This window comes from Nannobrachium achirus (genome assembly GCF_963921795.1).
Source record: "Nannobrachium achirus genome assembly, chromosome: 21".
NCBI classification, from domain to species: domain Eukaryota; kingdom Metazoa; phylum Chordata; class Actinopteri; order Myctophiformes; family Myctophidae; genus Nannobrachium; species Nannobrachium achirus.
In genome coordinates, this window is record NC_137828.1 from 25388453 (window position 1) to 25406841 (window position 18389).

Consider the following 18389-nt stretch of genomic DNA (forward strand, 5'->3'; position numbering starts at 1 on the left):
GGTTGTTGACTATGGGGTCCCAGACTTTAACTATGGGAGCTAAGCCCCTACTGGCTCCCACATAACTCGAACTCTGGTTTGCCTACAACCAGGAGCTGTATTATTTAGTAAGACCTTAAACAATCTGTCCCCAGTTAAAATATAATTATTTTGAAGTACCACCACTGAAGTACAGAACAATGGCAACACCTTCTGAGTAGTGGGGGGAAAAGTACTCACATGTTTTACTTAAGTAAGATGAGATGTAGTGGAGTAGAAGTAAAAGTAAAATTGGAAATAATCCAGTAAAGGAAAAAAAAAATAAAAAAAAAAATCTAAAGTACTTGAGTAAATGTACTTAGTTAGAGTAGCAAGCATGCTACGTAAATAGGAGCAGACTTTTTAACTGCAGCTCACAAAACTTTTTTAACTGTTATAGTTTTGACAGTGACACTTAATAATGTACAGTAGCATTATTATAGTGACAATTATAAACACAGTACGTATAGGCTATATATATATACAGTAAGTATATTTATAGGCTGGCACAACATGTCTTAAAGTACTTCACTCCCTTGTGTGTGGCCGCTTGGTCAAGTGCAGATAATGAGAGGATGGTGGCTTCAAGTTTTGAACCGAGTTTTAGGGGGACATTCTCGACAGCACATCATTGATTGGTATTCTGAGGTAAGATAACAATGTACCTGATACATTTTTGTCCGTCTTTGGTTTATTCAGATTGTCTACGACTTTATAGGTTTTGGCCGCAAAGATCATAATCCACAGCGAGTAAATTCATTTCTTCTCCAAACGTAAAACGATCCAAATTCAGTTTTGATTGATTGTTTGATTGAAGGAATGCTTATGATTAACAGTACAAGTAGTATAGTCAAAAGTTATGATAAAAGGATAACACCAAAAGCCAGGGGGGCTTGTGTCCATTGTGGCCCAGTTGGAAAGACCATATCTACAAAAATAGTAGATCTGCAAGCTCACAATGTGTGGCATTGCGGAACGTTGTTGTGCGCTTGTACAGTAGATCAGGGTATTTTTGAAGAGATTTGGTGCAGCTAGATGTAAAAAAGGAGCATCCCTTAGTATAGAGCCCAGGTTATAGGGTCAAGGGTTTAAAGGGTTTAAGAGCAGCTCCACCGCACCGATGTTCCAACACTAAAGCCCTTTGCACACAGGACAGTTGCCTTTTTTTCGTTTGCTGCATGAATAAAACGCATTGGATTTGGTGTGCAATGCTGTGCGTAATCGGCGCTGCGGATCCCAAAAGGAGTCATAAAAGGAGTGATGAGTTTTTTACCGCATGTGACAAGACGCACAAATCGAACTGGGTTCGATCGAGAAAAAAACGCACGGCCGCAGCCACTCGTCGCACGGCTAATTCGGATCCGGTGTGCATGAGGTCGTAGAGAATCATTGTTTTCTTTAAAAAAATGAAATTGTCCGTTTTATCCGTGCGGATAAACGCGCCTGTGTGCAAAGGGCTTAAGTGTTGGAAAGTTTCTTTAGCGAAAGTCAGTTGTATGACGCGAATACCAGTCTGCTCTTACATTCGCCTCGGCCGCCTATCCGGTGGAACGGTAGAATAGTCTCTGCCTGGTATTCTTAACGTAACCTCAGTAAGTTTAGACCCAGCCAGTACAGTATTGTGTAACAATGTTCAGCACTTAGTTTATACTATCACACTAGTCAAAGGTGTTGTTATCAGGCTGCTGTACACCAAATGCATAATTATGACACACACACACACACATTCTGATATAATATTCTGATCACATTAGTCCTTAGGCTCATACTCAACATTTGACATATCGGTACCACCTGGGTGGGCAAATTCTAGTTGTGATTTTTATATTCCTATACATCTCTAGATTAAGTTTTGATATGATAGACCTTGCAGACAGGTAGCTTAAGTGGTGTTATCAGCTGCTAAAGTTACCATCCCCCTTTGAAAATTTGCATTTTAGACACAGGTACATATATTTCTATTAGCTTATGTTCAGGACATACTGTAATGTTTTATATTATATGGTTGGTATCATTTTTAAGGGGACACCTTGAGCGTTCATTCAAGCCCTTTTGTGAATATGTATGATAAGTACAGTGGTCACTGGACCTCTTCAAACCTTTAATAAATACATAAAAATAACTATTTCCGCCTAAACCATATATTTTCCTTTAGTTCTGTGGCATCAAGAAACATCAGAGACACAAAACACAACAACTAGAATACAGACATGATCCTAAGGATTCAGGAAATGTATAATTTACCAACAGTATTTCATTCTGAGGTGGTAATCTTCAGCCTTATCTTAAACAGGCACTTTCTATGAGAAATACAGGTCAATAGGCCTATATGAAAGAATAGCATTAAACCTCCCTAAACATTGATACAAAAGTGTTTCAATTGGTTCTTTTACCTTTAGGCATGCTTGAGAACTGAAAAATCAGGAAAATATATTTACCATAAAGGCATCATTTTCAAGATGGCACCCAGGATGGCTGCCGGGAGCTTAAAATGGCTATATCTCAATTATTATGCAACCTAGAAAGGTGGTTTTGGTGTTTAACCCAAGGTTTTGGGGTTCAAGGAATGTGTCTGAATCAGTGAAATTAACACCAGTTAATCAAATGTTAATGCCAAATGCAAGATGGCGTCCCTCCCAAGATGATGTCCCATTATACTACTATACTACAAACAATAAATAACACTAACTCTCACATTTAATGTCAAAACTAGGAAACACTTTTGGAAGCATGTATAATATGTATTAGTATTTTAATCTCTTAAATAACCACAAAGTAGTCAAGTTATCCTGTAAGCCAGATCTACTAGCCCTGTAGGCACTTGTTGTCTTATGTATGCACTGTTCGTTGCCATATTCTGACTCCTCTGGAAGAAACTTATACGGATTGTCACATTCCTTAAGAAGTTGACATGGTCCACAGACAGTAATACATTTACATACAGAGAGCAGCAGATATGAATGACCTTCATGAGACCGTCTAGGCTAGAGAAACATTCATTCAGGTTTCAGCCCCAGCTCATGGCTACCATACCCTCTTCTTTTCCCATCCAGACCATAAAGGTAAATGGACTGCATCTATCCACAAGTTTCCAACGCCCCATAGTGCATTGCGCAGAAGCTGTACCGAGCTTCCGGCGCCGCAGCCGAGTGTGATTTACAAGCTCACAATGGGTTGCATCTGCGACGCGACGTGAGCTTGTATGTCTGCTGTTAAACCGGAAGTGTGGTCCAAACAGGTCCAAATAATCTCCAGTAAACTCCCGCGGAAACAGGTGGATATAGCGCTTTACAATGTACTTAACATTCAAACATTTACTCTCACACTGATGGAAACCATGGCAAGGCACCAACCTGCTCATCGGGTGCGATTAGGGGTTCAGTGTCTTGCTCAAGGACACTTTGATACCAACTCCGGGGGAACCCGGGTTTTGAACTAGGAACGTTCCATTTCCCAAGCTGCCTCTACCTCCTGAGCCACTGCTGCCCAATGATGTGTTAGTATGCTCTAAGACAGTGGTTGTCAAACATTTTAATTTCAATAACCTCCATAACTCTGAGAGGGTACAATGTAACCACATTATGTTTCCATTAGGTTCTATGTGCACACTTCCAGAGTTACAGACATAGAAGGGTCCATTTAGACTCTCTCTGTGGACCCCAATTTTGATAACCAGTGCTCTAAGAAAGTTGGTCATTTGGGGCAGATGTTCTTTTAAATGGTTGCTGTCATACAGTATTCTTTAAAACTGCCATCTACAATGGACAAGACTTCTCAGATTTTGGTCTTGGCAAAAAGACTACTTTCCATAAGTTTGTAAATGGAGACCCTGTTCTCCATCCATAAGGCAATGGATGGCCGTAACTGAGAGACCACCTGGGACACTGAAGGTCCCACGTCCGATTACTGGCCCCAGCTATGTGGTGTGAATGAGCAGGGGTGTAGCTGTGGAGTTAACCAGGTCTCCTCTTTGTGCCAACACATTCACTGTCCCAAACCAGACTGGTGATTGATCACCTTGGGTGCCAAAGTAATGGCTCATATATTCAAACAATCATGCAATATAACTCCTTCTGTAACTCTGGGAGTGTGAAAATGGAACCTAATGGACACATAATGTGGTTACATTTGTACCCTCTCAGAGTTATAGAGGTTCTCCGTTCTTGAAACTACACATTTTGAGAACCACTAGTTTATTTAGAGCATACTATCAGGGAAGGAATTTCAGGGAGGCCAAGAAGGCCATGGCTTTCGTTGCACCTCGGTTTGGCCTTGTGCCCCTCCAAAAACTGGCATTCCCTGAGGCCCCAGCTGACTGTACCACTTTCTCCTCAGTCTCTTTCTTGTCATGTAGACACCAGTGTCTTTTGTCTACATTTTTAAAACCAATCCAGTATCTTTGCTTGGTGCAGAGCTGAGCATGGATCAAATTGTAAATAGCATAATGTATTTCTTTCATAGCAGATAGTCTACATATAAAATGTTTTATTTACCTCACAACAGAATCAAAACGGACGCGTTTCGACCATCTAGGTCTTCAAACGCTGATGAAGACCTAGATGGTCGAAACGCGTCCGTTTTGAGCTTGTTGTAAGGTAAATAAAACTTTAAAAAAAGAAAAGGAGATTCCTTGAGTGCTGGCAACTTCTTCACCTCGCATGTTCTTTTGAGCCGTGCACCGAAAAGACTGTATCTAATTTGGATGAAAATGACCACCTCAGAATGAAATACTGTGGGTAAATTATACATTTCCTGAATCCTTGGGGTCTTGTCTGTATTCTAGTTGTTGTGTTTTGTGTCTCTGATGTTTCTTGATGCCACAGAACTAAAATAAAATATATGGTTTAGGCGGAAATTGTGGGAAAATCTGAGTTATTAAAGTTTTGAAGAGCTCCAGTGACCACTGTACTTATCATACACAAAAGGGCTTGAATTAAAGCTCAAAGTGTCCCCTTAAAAATAATACCAAACATATAATATAAAACCTTGCAATATGTCCTGAACATGAGCCAATAACAAGATATGCATGAATGAAAATCCGCCTATAGAGGAAAATAACAAAATGGCAAAAAATATAAAAAGCTACTCCTATGGAAAGTCTATCATATTTTAATTTACTTATATTGACCCTAAAAACTATTTAGTATAGGTAAGGTTTTGCCCCCTCAGCGGTACCGATATCTCGTCCAGCCCAAGGACTACATGTTCTGATCATAATATTGTTCAAATTCTCTTCTGTACATCTTTGGCTAGTTATTATGACGGTATTGTATTCTATGCAGAACATTGTTGCACATATACTGGCTGTAGCTGTGTAATTAGGGATGAGTTATATGCTTATATTGTTCTATTATTCTATTATTAAATAAAATTACATCTATGTGATACAATGGTTAAGATACATAGTGTCCATTTGCAAGAAGTACATTAGGGTGCTTTAGATAGATGCCAACATTTTTGGCCCAAAAGTTTATTAAAAATCTGTTTGGAGCCGCAAAAGGTTTTTTGCTTTATATATTCATTTGTGCCTTTTCTGGTCTTTCAATATAACTTTTTTATTATTTTTTATTTTTTATTGTTTGCCAATTTCTCGTACACCAGTAAGCCAGCATGCATTGTTGGTGAAAGCAAGCAACATATCCAAGCATTAATATATTCTTTATTTTCCTTCAATAATTTAGTTTCTTACTGTGGGCGAGCACACAGTAAGTTATTGTGGGCTCGCCTGAACGTATGATATTGTCATTATTTATCTATCATACTATATCAAGTTCTCCTCAAAACTTTGGCACCTTTCTACTCCTACATACTTAAACACAAACATCCATGTGTTCAGCTTACTTTAGAATAACTATGGCTTCTGCAATAATAACGTTTTATTTTGATAATTATCTTTCACATACTTCTTTGCCCAAGCAACTGGGAGCCCTGGGAGAGGACCTAAGCCATATGTGTCTCTATAACAGCAGGTTACTTACTCCTGGTTTAGAAGATGGAGCCATGTTGGAAGTTGCGGTCATTTTTAAAGGGTGTGGTCATTTTCGGGTATTTCGTCCCGGATAGAGAATTTTGCACAGTTCATATGTTGTTCCTTGGGGTCGTATTAGCAAAGAACAGTTGAGATATTCTCTCCTAAATTAAGCGCATACAGTAAATAGCTTAGCCAGGTCCTAGACTGGAGAGGTCGGCATGAGGTTGGCGGAAAAAAAGTGTGAAATTGGACGAGCGGACTGGTTACCCATGATGTATGTCGTAGGCTATATCAAAATATGACCGAATTTAATTGAAGCCTGACCACCCCGATGGGTTTACGGTCGGGTATCCCAGCATGAGTCTGTGGAATGCACTCCCCGAACACCTGAGAGCACCACAGTCCACTGATGCTTTTATGAATCACACCCGGGTGAAGTGAGCGGTGCTGCTGATGCTGATGATGATGACGACGACTATGATAGACCCACATGACGCCATGTGTATTTAGTATTTGATATGATGGAAAAAACACTTGGATCTGTGACGACATCAGTATTAAAAAGAAAGAAAAAAAAACACTTGGTAAAACACATACAGACAAAGTCACATTTTGGAGTGGTTAGCACCGCTCCAAAATGTACTAAAAACCCACCAAAACGTTTTCTTAATTATTCTTTGTCTTCGCCCTGTTTTTACCTAGTTTTAATTTGGCACTTTAGTCTAGCCTAGTTGGGTCCCATATAATTGTTTAGTTGCCTATGCTGTTTTTGAGCGGTGCTCCTGGAAGGAGCTAAGCTCCAACATCTGTCTTTGTCCGGGCTCTGAAGCGTGGCCTACATCTTTTTTTAAACCCTGTAGCACTTTGAAATTTGCAAGAATGTATGGCGCGTTATGAATAAAATGAATTATATTATTTATTTACAAGATCGCGTCCTCTCCTCCCCCTCACAGCTACACTCGGACGTGGACAAGGGCGACGGCAAGGTGAAGTACGTGCTCTCCGGCGAGGGCGCCACGTCCATCTTCACCATCGACGAGAACACGGGGGACATCCACGCCACCAAGCGGCTGGACCGCGAGGCCCAGGCCTACTACACGCTGTCCGCCCAGGCCGTGGACCGCCTCAGCAACGTGCCCGTGGAGCCCCGCTCCGAGTTCGTGGTCAAGGTGCAGGACATCAACGACAACGAGCCCAAGTTCCTGGACGGGCCCTACCTGGCGGGGGTGCCGGAGATGTCACCGTTAGGTAAGAAGCAACCTGGGGAGTGTTATTATGGATCCCAACGCGGTTCTAGGCAAACCCTCCAGTGATTTGGCCAGAAGTCGCTGTGATTGGCAGTTCTCTTTTTTTGCAACTATACCCTAAACCTAACCCAATTCCAGGGGCATCACAGGGGGGGGGGGGGGGGGGGGGGGGGACTTAATTATTTTATACTTTCGCTATTGAAAAATAGCAGATATACAGGCTCACAGCGCGGCACCGTGCTGCGCTGCGAGCTTGTAGATCTGCTATTTTTGAAAAGTCGTGAAAATGTGTGCAAATCTTTGAATATGTATTTTTTTTTAACTAAAATTTTGCTTCTGGGGGATCCCTGGAACTAAATGTTTTGAGATGGCTGTCCGTGGCCAAATACATGTCATTTTGGGGGTCCTTCACATGAAAACGTTTGAGCACCACTGACATAGAAACATAGGTTTTTAAAAAAAACCTTCAAAGACACATTTTCAAAATCTACAAGCTTGTAGCGCGGCACCAAGTGCGCTTGTATATCTGCAATTTTTCAATAGTTAAAGCACAAAATAACGTTGTGAATCCTTATACCCAGGGCCCAGAATTGGGTGCGACACCCCTGCCCTAACTCGGAGCATTACCAAAGTCCAACGTTTCATTAGTCCAGCGTGCGGTTAGAGATATTGGCCAAATTTCCCAAAGCGATTTTAGCCCATCGTAGCTCACGCATGGTCGTAGAGACCAAGCCCCGACCGTCATGTTCCCGTGTTTACATGGGTTCGGGCAGAGCGACTTATTTAGCCCCCTACAACTACACCATCATTCAGATTTCACAAACAAAGTGCTTTATACAGTCTCACACCTGTCTAAATACAGTACGGCATTCTATGATTACTCGTATCCTCTGTGTTCTTTAACAAGAAGCCTTTTTATCCGATCGCAGGAAATACATGGGAAACATTCCTTGGGGTGAAGGTGGCTCCCACAAGACTGTGAAAAGTGATGACTCATCACTAAACCATAGTTTTGTGGGGCCTTTTTTTAACCCAAGGAATGTTTTTTGTGCAAAAAAAAAAATGCTTGCAATGGATTCAGAATCATGAAAACCCCTAGTTAGACCCCTCACATGCTACTTAAAGCATATTTATTTTGGTGTGTTTTATCCAATGGCACCCCAACTTTCAGCAGCTGTCAAGGATTCTCCTAGGGAAACTGAATTTCAGTCTTTGTGAGATGTGTTACTAGACACCTTTACAAACACATTGGTGAAGACATTTTTTGGTGAGGAATTTATTACAGGATTTTACACTATTTCTGAAGATATCCCCTGACTGATAGCCTGGGCTGGCTTCCAATTTCGGGCTTTTGATCCGGTCGGGAGCGGAAGAGCTCCTACGTTTTTCTGTAGTCCAAAACAGTTTTAACCCGTACTTGCGCATGCGCAAACTACTTGCGCATGCGCTAAACTGGGTTGAAACTGTTTCCGGTCGTTGTTTCCGGCCAAAGTGTAGTCCGTTTTGGACTACAGAAAAACGTAGGAGCTCTTCCGCTCCCGACCGGATCAAACGGCCGGTTTAGTAAACGAAGACCAGGCTTTCTCTCAGGGGAAAGCCTGGTGAGGCGAGGTTACCTGACTGACGAGGAGTGAGCCGGGGGGGGGGGTCCCCGGTAGGACGTAGCGTGTGGAAGGAAAAGTAGGCCTACAGTAGTTACATTTTATTTTTATTTTTTATAAATCTTCTCTTCTGGGGTCCCTGGCACAAAACATTTGCAGATGAGGGTCCTTTACCCGAAAAAAGTTTGGGACGGCCCTAGAAAGCCAAAGCCCGGGACACAAATAATTTAACTGAGAAAAGGGATTAAAGGTGTTTCAATTGGTCAGCCAAATGGGTTATCGGCATACTGTATAAGTGATATTACACCAATTGTACATCTGTTCCGGAGGTAATTGTTTAATCCACAAAATCACAAAGGCTAATTTGACCCTTGGGATACATAAGTCAGTGTGTCCAAAAACGTAGTTACTGCACTTTGGATTTGTGGGGCATTATCGTCACTGTCGGGCAGAAACCTCGTACCGGTATCTCCAAGTTTCAGTACGTTTTTTCGTAAAGTAAAGCCCTTGCTTCATCATACAAGACTGTTGCACAAAGCTAGTGAAAATAGCAGATCTACACACGCGTTGCAAGGCCCTGTGTGCTTGTAGATCGGCTATTTTCACTTGTTTAAATAATTTTAAAAATTATAATTACAAAACGAACGGTTTTGGACATACACGGTTTCCAGTCCTCGACATTAAAACGTTTGAGAACTATACTCACTATACACTTACACCATACAGTAGGCTACATAACAAAAAGGGGGGGATTTATTTAGAAAATAATTGGGATCTCATAATTACAGAATTCTTCTCCCTGGCACAGCCCCCTTCTCCCTCTCTCTCTCTCTCTCTCTCTCTCTCTCTCTCTCTCTCTCTCTCTCTCTCTCTCTCTCTCTCTCTCTCTCTCTCTGAAATTTACACTTCATCATTTTCCATCTGGCATTTTCCATCTCCCACTCTCTGGGTCACTGGTGGATCGGGGAACTTAAATTGAATCCATGCTGCTCAGTGTGTGAGAGAGCAGGCTGGTACATGGGTGCTGCTAATAAGTGGGTGGTAATCATCGCAGTGTTCTGTTCTACAGTACGCACCCGTGACACATGGTCTCCAGAGTGACCTTTACAGCAGTACAGTATGTCCTCAGAGTCCTTTCACTTCATTTTTATTTGCAGACTTCCATATCACAGTTATGGTGCTTTAGCCATACTTTAGTCATCTGAAAGGTTTTCGTTAGTTGACTAAATATCATACGATTTTTGGCAAAAAAAAAACTTTTTACAAAAATGTATTTTGGTGGGCCTTGTTGGTGTCGAAACAGGTGATTTCCACATCTTCTACTTTTGATGCTGTTGTATGATCATTTAGGGCATTACTTTACGTTGAAAAAAAAAGAATATGGAGATACATTAAGAGGTTTCTGCCTGACAGCAACGATTATGTCCAAAAATATTTGCCTCGCATGAATACCAATGTTTACCCAAGGTTTACATTAGGTTTCTCTGTTTGCTTGTTTTTGTAAGCTTCATTTCTGTCGAAGTGCTCCTGTTTCAGGGTCGTAAAATGATAATAATAATAATTGAATTCGTAGGATGCAAAGATTTCATTGCGAAAACCACACTTTACATCATTACTCAAATTATTTATAGACATTTTTTTCCCCACAAAATGTCCTGGAGGTTTATTGTATTGTACTTGTACCGAAAACCGTGATTTATTAGCTTTCATAAGGGGATTGCAATCTACTAACATGGACAGTGCCTCAGGTTAGGTACTGTAAGTGTACGCGTCGATGCACAAATATGGAGCATGTTTCCACTTAATATAATGAAGTTGAAACAGGATTTGACTTCATGAAAGCGGTGCGTGTGCCAAAGGTGCTGATGTGTGTGAAAACAAGATTAGCAATTGAGATAGTTCAATAGAGCAATTGCACTGCACTGATATAGGACTCTTTCTTATGAATGCTTTGATTGATTGAAGTATTTATTAGAAGTTTGCATAGGGAAAGGTACAGTTTCATGACAGTACAGTTCAATGGCACAAGGTCAACTAAAAGGAAACAAAAAAAAGTTACGTTGAATGACAGACAGATAGAACACGGTACTATGCAGTAGATAACATCAGAAAAAAAAACAGTTGTAAACAAAAACAACAATGCAAAATAAAGGGTATTTACAAAGAAGGGTCAGTTAGCAGTGGTGGAAAAAGTACTCACATGTACTTGAGTAAAAGTATGAAAGTGTTGGCATTAAAATGTACTCAATGTACCAAAAGTAAATGTACAATATGTTTGAAAATAGCCAAGGTATAAAATAGGACTAAAGTGGTTCATGTGTTTTATAATATTATAATGTATATCTGCAAAGTAACTAGTAAATAAAGTGTTCAAATACATGTAGTAGAGTAAAAGTACACTATTTGGATCCGAGATGTAGTGGAGTAGAAGTAAAAGTATTGAAAATTGGAAGTACTCAAGTAAAGTACAAATACCTCAAAATTGTGCTTAAGTATAGTACTTAAGTAAATGTACTTAGTTACTTTACACCACTGGTTAGTTACCTCTTAATTTGTTTTTCCAGCTGGTAAAGTAATCAATCAGTCAGTGAATGAATGAATGATCAATCAATCAATCAATCAATCAATAAATCAATCAATCAATGATGTGACAGCAGCCGCAGGATCAAACAACGTATCTAGTAGCAAGCACATTACACCTTGGCACCACTTCATTTGCCGATGAGAACGCAAATAATCAAACATATGGGTCTATTTAGCCATTTTATTTCTATTTCTTTCCCCCGTTATTTTGTTGTTATCTCTATCACAGCTGAAATGAAAGCTATACACCATCCAGAGCATGCATACAAGCAGCCGCCGGGGGGTTGTTTTTCCAGGGAAGCAGGCAGGCTCTTTGCTCGCAACGCTCAGCACACGATTTCTGAGGGATTACACAGCTCACAGTCAACGGTGGGGAGGGGGGCGGGGGGGGAGGACACAGAGCTCAGGCTTAAAGAACCAGAGGATTAGGACTAGGAGAGCCGGGACTCCTGTGTCTGACCCGAGATAAGACACAAACTCTGCACACATTATCAACCGCAGCTAGGAGAAAGGAGGAGGCCGCGTTTGCGTTCACACGCCACGTGTTTCTGCATAAGAGCCAGGGTGTTGCTTTTCCCCCCCTTCCCCGTCAGTTTATTTACTCCGCTAAAGCAGTGGTTCTCAACCTTTTCATGCCGCGACGCCCAAAATAATCATATTTTAACTGGGGACCACACACACACACACACACACACACACACACACACACACACACACACACACACACACACACACACACACACACACTGCCTTGTACAAAGGACATAAATGCTGCCAAACGCAGTGAACACAGTCAGACAATAGGAAGACCGTTTAGAAAGTGCCTAGACAGCAGAACACCGTTATACAGTTGACGTATACTTGTCAGACACAGCAGACATTCAGTCATGGGTGAAGGAAACAACAAATTGAGCGTCTTCCTGAGCAGTAACTTTGCTAACGAGGAGGGGCTGGCCATTTGAAGTGCCCTCACAACCAGCTTGTGCACGTGCCCTAATAGGATAACACAGAAACTCTGAAAATAGGCGACCTCCAAGCTCACAACGCGTCGCGCTGCAACGCGTTGTGAGCTTGGAGGTCTGCTATTTTCGATATTTTCGCCAAAAGGCCCTTTTAGAAATTTCAGCCCCTGCCTCTCTAACATTCTCTGCACATCCCTGTTCCTATGGTTCCGGATTTTCCCCCCAACCCAGTTTATTTACTCACCTAAAGCGTTGGTAAAGTTCTTCATCTCGACTTGTTAGTACGACACGTGAATAATGCACACACCACTCGCACGCACACACGCACGCGCACACTAGACACTCTTTACCTTTGTAAATATCTGCTCAAAGCAATTATCAGCGCGGTAAAGCACAGGGAAGGGACCGCCGCAACCTCTTGTCCTCAATAACTCCTTTATAGATGTCTTTAAATCATTAATGGGCACGCACCCTGCACCTCTGACGAATGGCTTCAATTTGGAGGCGAATCATGAATTTAATTAATTAAAGTAATTAGGGGGGGAGGGGTGCTCGTCCGTACACGCCGGGACCTTCTGTGGCCTCCCAGGATCCTCTCCGAAGGCTTTTGTCTTAATCACGGCGGTGGGGATGTCAAATAAAAGGCGATAGAGAGAGAGAGAGAGAGAGAGAGAGAGAGAGAGAGAGCTTGCGAATGGTTTGGAGGTGTGACAACCCCTAAGCTTTGGCTCAGTCCCCACGGCAGAGAGAGAGAGAGAGAGGTAGAGAGAGAGAGGTAGAGAGAGAGAGAGAGAGAGAGAGAGAGAGAGAGAGAGAGAGAGAGAGAGAGAGAGAGAGAGCGAGAGAGGCCATAAGGAGCAGGTGGGGAGGCTCATTACAAGCATAGGGAATGTAATGTCAAACCAAGGCCGACCACTCCTGGATTTACAGCTCACCAGCCAGGCCTTTATCCAGCTGTCATTACTGCTGTCTTTAATTCACCAGCCCTAAGATCAAGGATGGAACCAAAGAAAGGCTCGAGCAAAAATAACCCAGTATTTGTGAGCGCTAGAATTGAATCTGGAATAAAATAATGATCTCTCTGGATCTTTGCCGTTTTACCTCGAGAGTTGTTGTTTCGCCATGAAAACAAAAATAGGCTACTTAATTCACCAGGGCTAAGATCAATGCAATTCCCAGAGAGAGAGAGAGAGAGAGAGAGGGGGGGGCGGTGGGGTCTGTGACAGGGAGAAGAATTCTGTAATAATTGTGGAATCCCAATTATTTTCTAAATAAATTCCCCCTTTTTTGTATGTAGCCTACTGTATGGTGTAGTTAGTATTCTCAAACCTTTTAATCGAGGTCGAGGACCCCCACATAGATATCTATATGGCCGTGGCGTGGACCCCCATCTGAAAATGTTTTGTGCCAGGGACGGACCCCCCAGAAGAGAGGAATAAGGCAGATGTACATTTTTGAACAGCCAAATTATAAATGGATAAAATGATTGTGATGCTGCATTAACTACTTTTTGCTTTTGTCCCGTTGGCATCACATTTTTGATAATTTCATTGTTCGTGTACTGTAAGTTGAACACAGCAGGTAATTATGAACTTTCTCTGTAAGCTTGTGACATTCTCCCCGGAATTACAAATAAATTAGAATCTAACTCGGGAGCTTATCCGTGACTGCGGGGAGCAGGTGACAATATATCTGGGGATCACGGAGCGGCAACGTAGAACACCCATCTATAAGATACTGCAGTGTTTTAAGCTTCAATAGGAAAAGGTTTTAACATTGCCTTTTTGTCTTTCTTTCTTTTTTTCACACGCGTTCATTACAAATCCATTTTCCATCCGAATGAAAAAAAATGACATTGGCTGGTTTGAAGGTCGTAGCCTGTTGTTACACTAAGACAGTGGTTTTCTGCTGTCCTATAATGGAAAATGCAAAATGTATTGTCAAGTTTTCCTCGTGATCTACTGTTTCTTATGAGTAAAGATTTACATAATGTGCCTTTACCTGACATAAATGTAAGGTAACAATGTAATTCAGCAGTGCTGTGGATGAAAAGATATATTGTTTTGACCTGAACATAACATTTTGGGATTATACTAAGATCCCCAGACCGGCCCTCCATCTCCGTTATTCTAACCTTTTGTGTGTTTCTTTTTCTCATTTACTGCCACCATTAAACTTCCACTTTGGTAGTTCCTTGCCACACTCTTTTATGTTTTTCTTACCTTTAAAGTGGTCGTGGCTTGTCAGATCGTGCACGATCTGTGTGTGCTTCGCCGTTCAAGGCCAATCACAAAAGATTGTACGTTGATGTGTCGAAGCGTCCCAAAGCTACTAGCTAACTAGTTAGCGCTGTTTCCAAAGGAGACCCATGCAGGATCAGGAAACAGAGAAATGGGCGTTTTCCTGAAAAATGTAACATGGGAGCCAATGAAGATTTCCCCCCGCCTACTTACTTGTTTACGGCCCAAACCGGATGTGCTACTTTTCGAGCTGATCGGCACCAGCGTGATTTTCGCTTAAATGAAATAAAACAAATATCTGTGGAATCTCGGACGTGGCGGCCTGGACCAATGGCAATATCTCTGGATCTCGGGTTGGGGTCAGTAATAGACCGTTTGTCAGCCTTCTGATTGGTCCCTGAGACTCCCTTACTGGACAACTAGAAAAAAACATTCACTTTTTGCTACCGGGGGTGGAGTTATGCAGTGGGAGAATCTCTCTTCAGTCTTCACCGCGGTGCCGTGATGCGGAGCACGGCATAGCGATTTCGATCATTATAATGAATAAGCTTCAACAGACTAGTTCACATGAACCTTATCAATGTAACTAAGAGTTTCGATTGGGTACATATTATATTTTAAAAAGCTGAAAAAAGACCGATGCAGACATAAGGACCTTTTCTCCAGCCTCGGTCACGGTGTGTGTGTGTGTGTGTGTGTGTGTGTGTGTGTGTGTGTGTGTGTGTGTGTGTGTGTGTGTGTGTGTGTGTGTGTGTGTGTGTGAATTCTTAAGCACATTTTACCTAACAAGTTGCCTGAAACAGTCAGCTGTCTCCCTGTTCAAATTAGGCACGCTGTATTCATTTTCATTACCACACACATGACAGTTCTCACCCATATGACACGTTGTGGAATTGATTAGGGAGCAAACCATTTTGTCCAACATCTGCTGGGATGAATAAAAAAACCCAGAGAATATGATCCATCACAGTGATGAAGATGGACAAACAGTGGAGTGACACAGACAGAATCAATTGAGCAGGCAGGCGACTGGCCTCATCAAGCGGAACAAATCTATTCAGATTTCAGGACGCTCATCACTTCCTGACATCCGGCTCATTGGCGCACGTCCAGGACCCCCGCGACCCCCACCCAGCAACTGGAAATGATCATTTGAAAAACACATTGTTTCTCTTGACTTGATGCTAACGCCACCCAAGTGGCAGATGATGCGCCCATCAGGGGACAGCCAAAATAAACAAAAGTCTTAAAGGGCAAGACCACTTTGGTAGAGGTTTTGTGTAGTTAGTTACCTTGCCATGATGTAACTCCAGAGGTGGGCAAGAAATCTTAAATAATTTCTCTGTTGACTAGAAATGTATCATTTAAAATATGCTCCTCATTGACTTACATTGTTTAGAGCAGGGGTTTTCAAAGTGGGTGACGGGGCACCCTGGGGTGCTGCGACGGCAGTCCAGGGGTGCCGCGAGGCGCGAGATCATTTGATAATATTTGGAATTTATTTGGACACACAAATATTTAGTATCATTTTAAACAAAGTTATCAGTCAGTTCTAACCAAAATGGCTATTATCTCAACGTTTTCCTCGTAACGTAATCACTAAAATATCATCACTATCGGGCAGAAACCTCGTATCTCCAAATTTCAAATGTGTACGTCTTTTGGTAAAGCAAAGCCCTGCTTCATCATACAAGACTGTCACACAAAACTAGTGAAAACAGCCGATCTACAAGAGCGAGGCGTTGTGTTCTTGTAGATCAGCTGTTTTCACTAGTTTAGTATTTTATAGATGATAAATACTAAACGGTTTTGGACATAAAAGGTTTCCAAACGACAACGACGATATGCTATAAATATAAGGTGCTGGGAGTGAAAATTATATTGTAGGAGTGCCTCGGATTTAAAAAAAAATGTATGGGGTGCCCTGAGACAAAAGAGTTTGGGAACCCCTGGTTTAGTGCTCAGGATGAGCTATTTTAGTCCATAAATGAACTAAACAAAGCTGATTCTGACCATATCACCAAACCTGATACTATTTTCTTTTTCTTTTTTTCTTTTTCTTTTTTTTTACTATTTGAAGATCCAGATCGGCGGATCCATTCCAGGTTCCTAATAAAATAGCAAAATCGACAGGAATTTGACATGTTTATTTAAAGCATTTATTTTACCGGGTTTGGTGATGTTCAATAATGGTCAGAATCGGCTTTGTTTGCATTCATTGACTGGCTAAAAGAGCTCATGCTCAGCTCCTTCACTGTACAATGTAAATCAATGAGGAGCATATTTTAACTTGTTGACTGCCAAGGGCCACACGAGGCCGCCAAAGTGCCAGACATTCCCCCATAGGCCAACGCTGTAACATACGGGTACCCACGCAGCAGTGGATTTTCATTTCACGATGACCAGCGGAATGAACATGACCCGGATGAAGAGCGCTAACAGATGGCTATAGGCTTCTTTTTTTTTTAGAAGCCCGATTTGCTGCGATTTAGCTGCAAAAAAAACGTTTTCGCTTCCATAAGAACACAGTTCAGAGAAAATGGTCTTCAAAGATGTGAGAATGTATTGGATTAGGCGGCGCGATGCGGTCAGTCAGGTTTCGTTGAGGCCTCCGATTATTTAATTCATTTTATTAAAGAAACCGGAATTGTTCGGTTTCGGCACCTCGCGCATAGATTTTTTTTGGGGGGGGCTCTAAACTTTATTCTAAACTATTTTCAATCCAAAAATATTGGATTGGATTAAAAAAAAAAAGAAAAACGAAATTGTTCGGTTTTAGCACAAAAAAATATCAATTTCTAGTCATTTGGAGAAATTATTTTTTATGTCTTGCCCACCTTTGGAGTCATATCATGGCAAGGTACCGGTAACTACACAACCCAAACCTCTAATAAACTCCCATCCAGTGAAAACCCTCTACTGCTCGGCGGAACCCCCCTGTAATCTGATTATAAATATCATCCAGTTATAGGAATGTAGTCGTCGCCTGAGTTCTGCTTCCGAACGGAGTCATCCGCTGACCTTGGTGTTTGAGACGCCCTGTAATATAAGCTGTCATGACTAAGAGGAGATGATATAATCTGGAGGTCCATCCAGGCTACACTGTGTAGGAACCAGCCTGGCCATATCACTTCTACAGGGTCTGCTAAGCCATTCCCTGTTACATTGTACGAGACCAGGGCCAAGCGCCTGTTAATTCTACTTTATGGCTTCGAATGGTGGCGACTCTAATCTTATCCATTTCCGTGATCACTTCCCTTCATTCTGTAAAAAGCCCTGTAAAATACGTCTAAAGCTCAGGGAAAGTGAGGATTTTATTAGGGTGTTTGCCTCAAAGTAAAATATCGCCTCACTCGTATAAGGCGGCACTTTCTTTATATCCTTTACAGTATAGTTCTCAAGCCTTTAGCCAGAGCTGTGCAGGGCTATGGCTATTAAAATGAAATACTCAGGCATAAAGTGGCTATTCGTCTGGACATTCGCAACTGGAAGAAGAGGAGAAAAAAAAAGAAAAAAGGAAAGCACACTTGTGTAAAACAACATTTTTTATTTCAAGGTTACTTTACCGATGTCTCTGCATGGCTGTTGATCATTTAACCCACCTCACAAATGCTGGCTGCTACAGTGTAGAGCTCTAAATTATGGATGTTTGCAATGATCTCAGTTTTGGCTGGTTTGTGTTTCACTGCTGTGCCTACACAAACAGTGCCTTTATAACTAACAGTCTAGTGTTAAAGCTGCAGTCTGTTTCTTTGGTGAATAAATCA

General features: G+C 41.7%; 1 protein-coding gene across 3 annotated transcripts in view; it reads left to right on the forward strand.

Moving 5' to 3' along the window:
* cdh7a (cadherin 7a) overlaps nucleotides 1-18389 on the forward strand; it is a gene marked incomplete at both ends in the record, with an annotated part of 322682 nt that overhangs the window by 141435 nt on the left and 162858 nt on the right. For all 3 annotated transcript variants that reach the window (XM_080752329.1, XM_080752330.1, XM_080752331.1), the window contains one exon: nucleotides 6943-7237. In XM_080752329.1, coding sequence (XP_080608455.1) covers nucleotides 6943-7237 — 295 coding nt within the window. The remainder of the gene's footprint in view (nucleotides 1-6942; nucleotides 7238-18389) is intronic.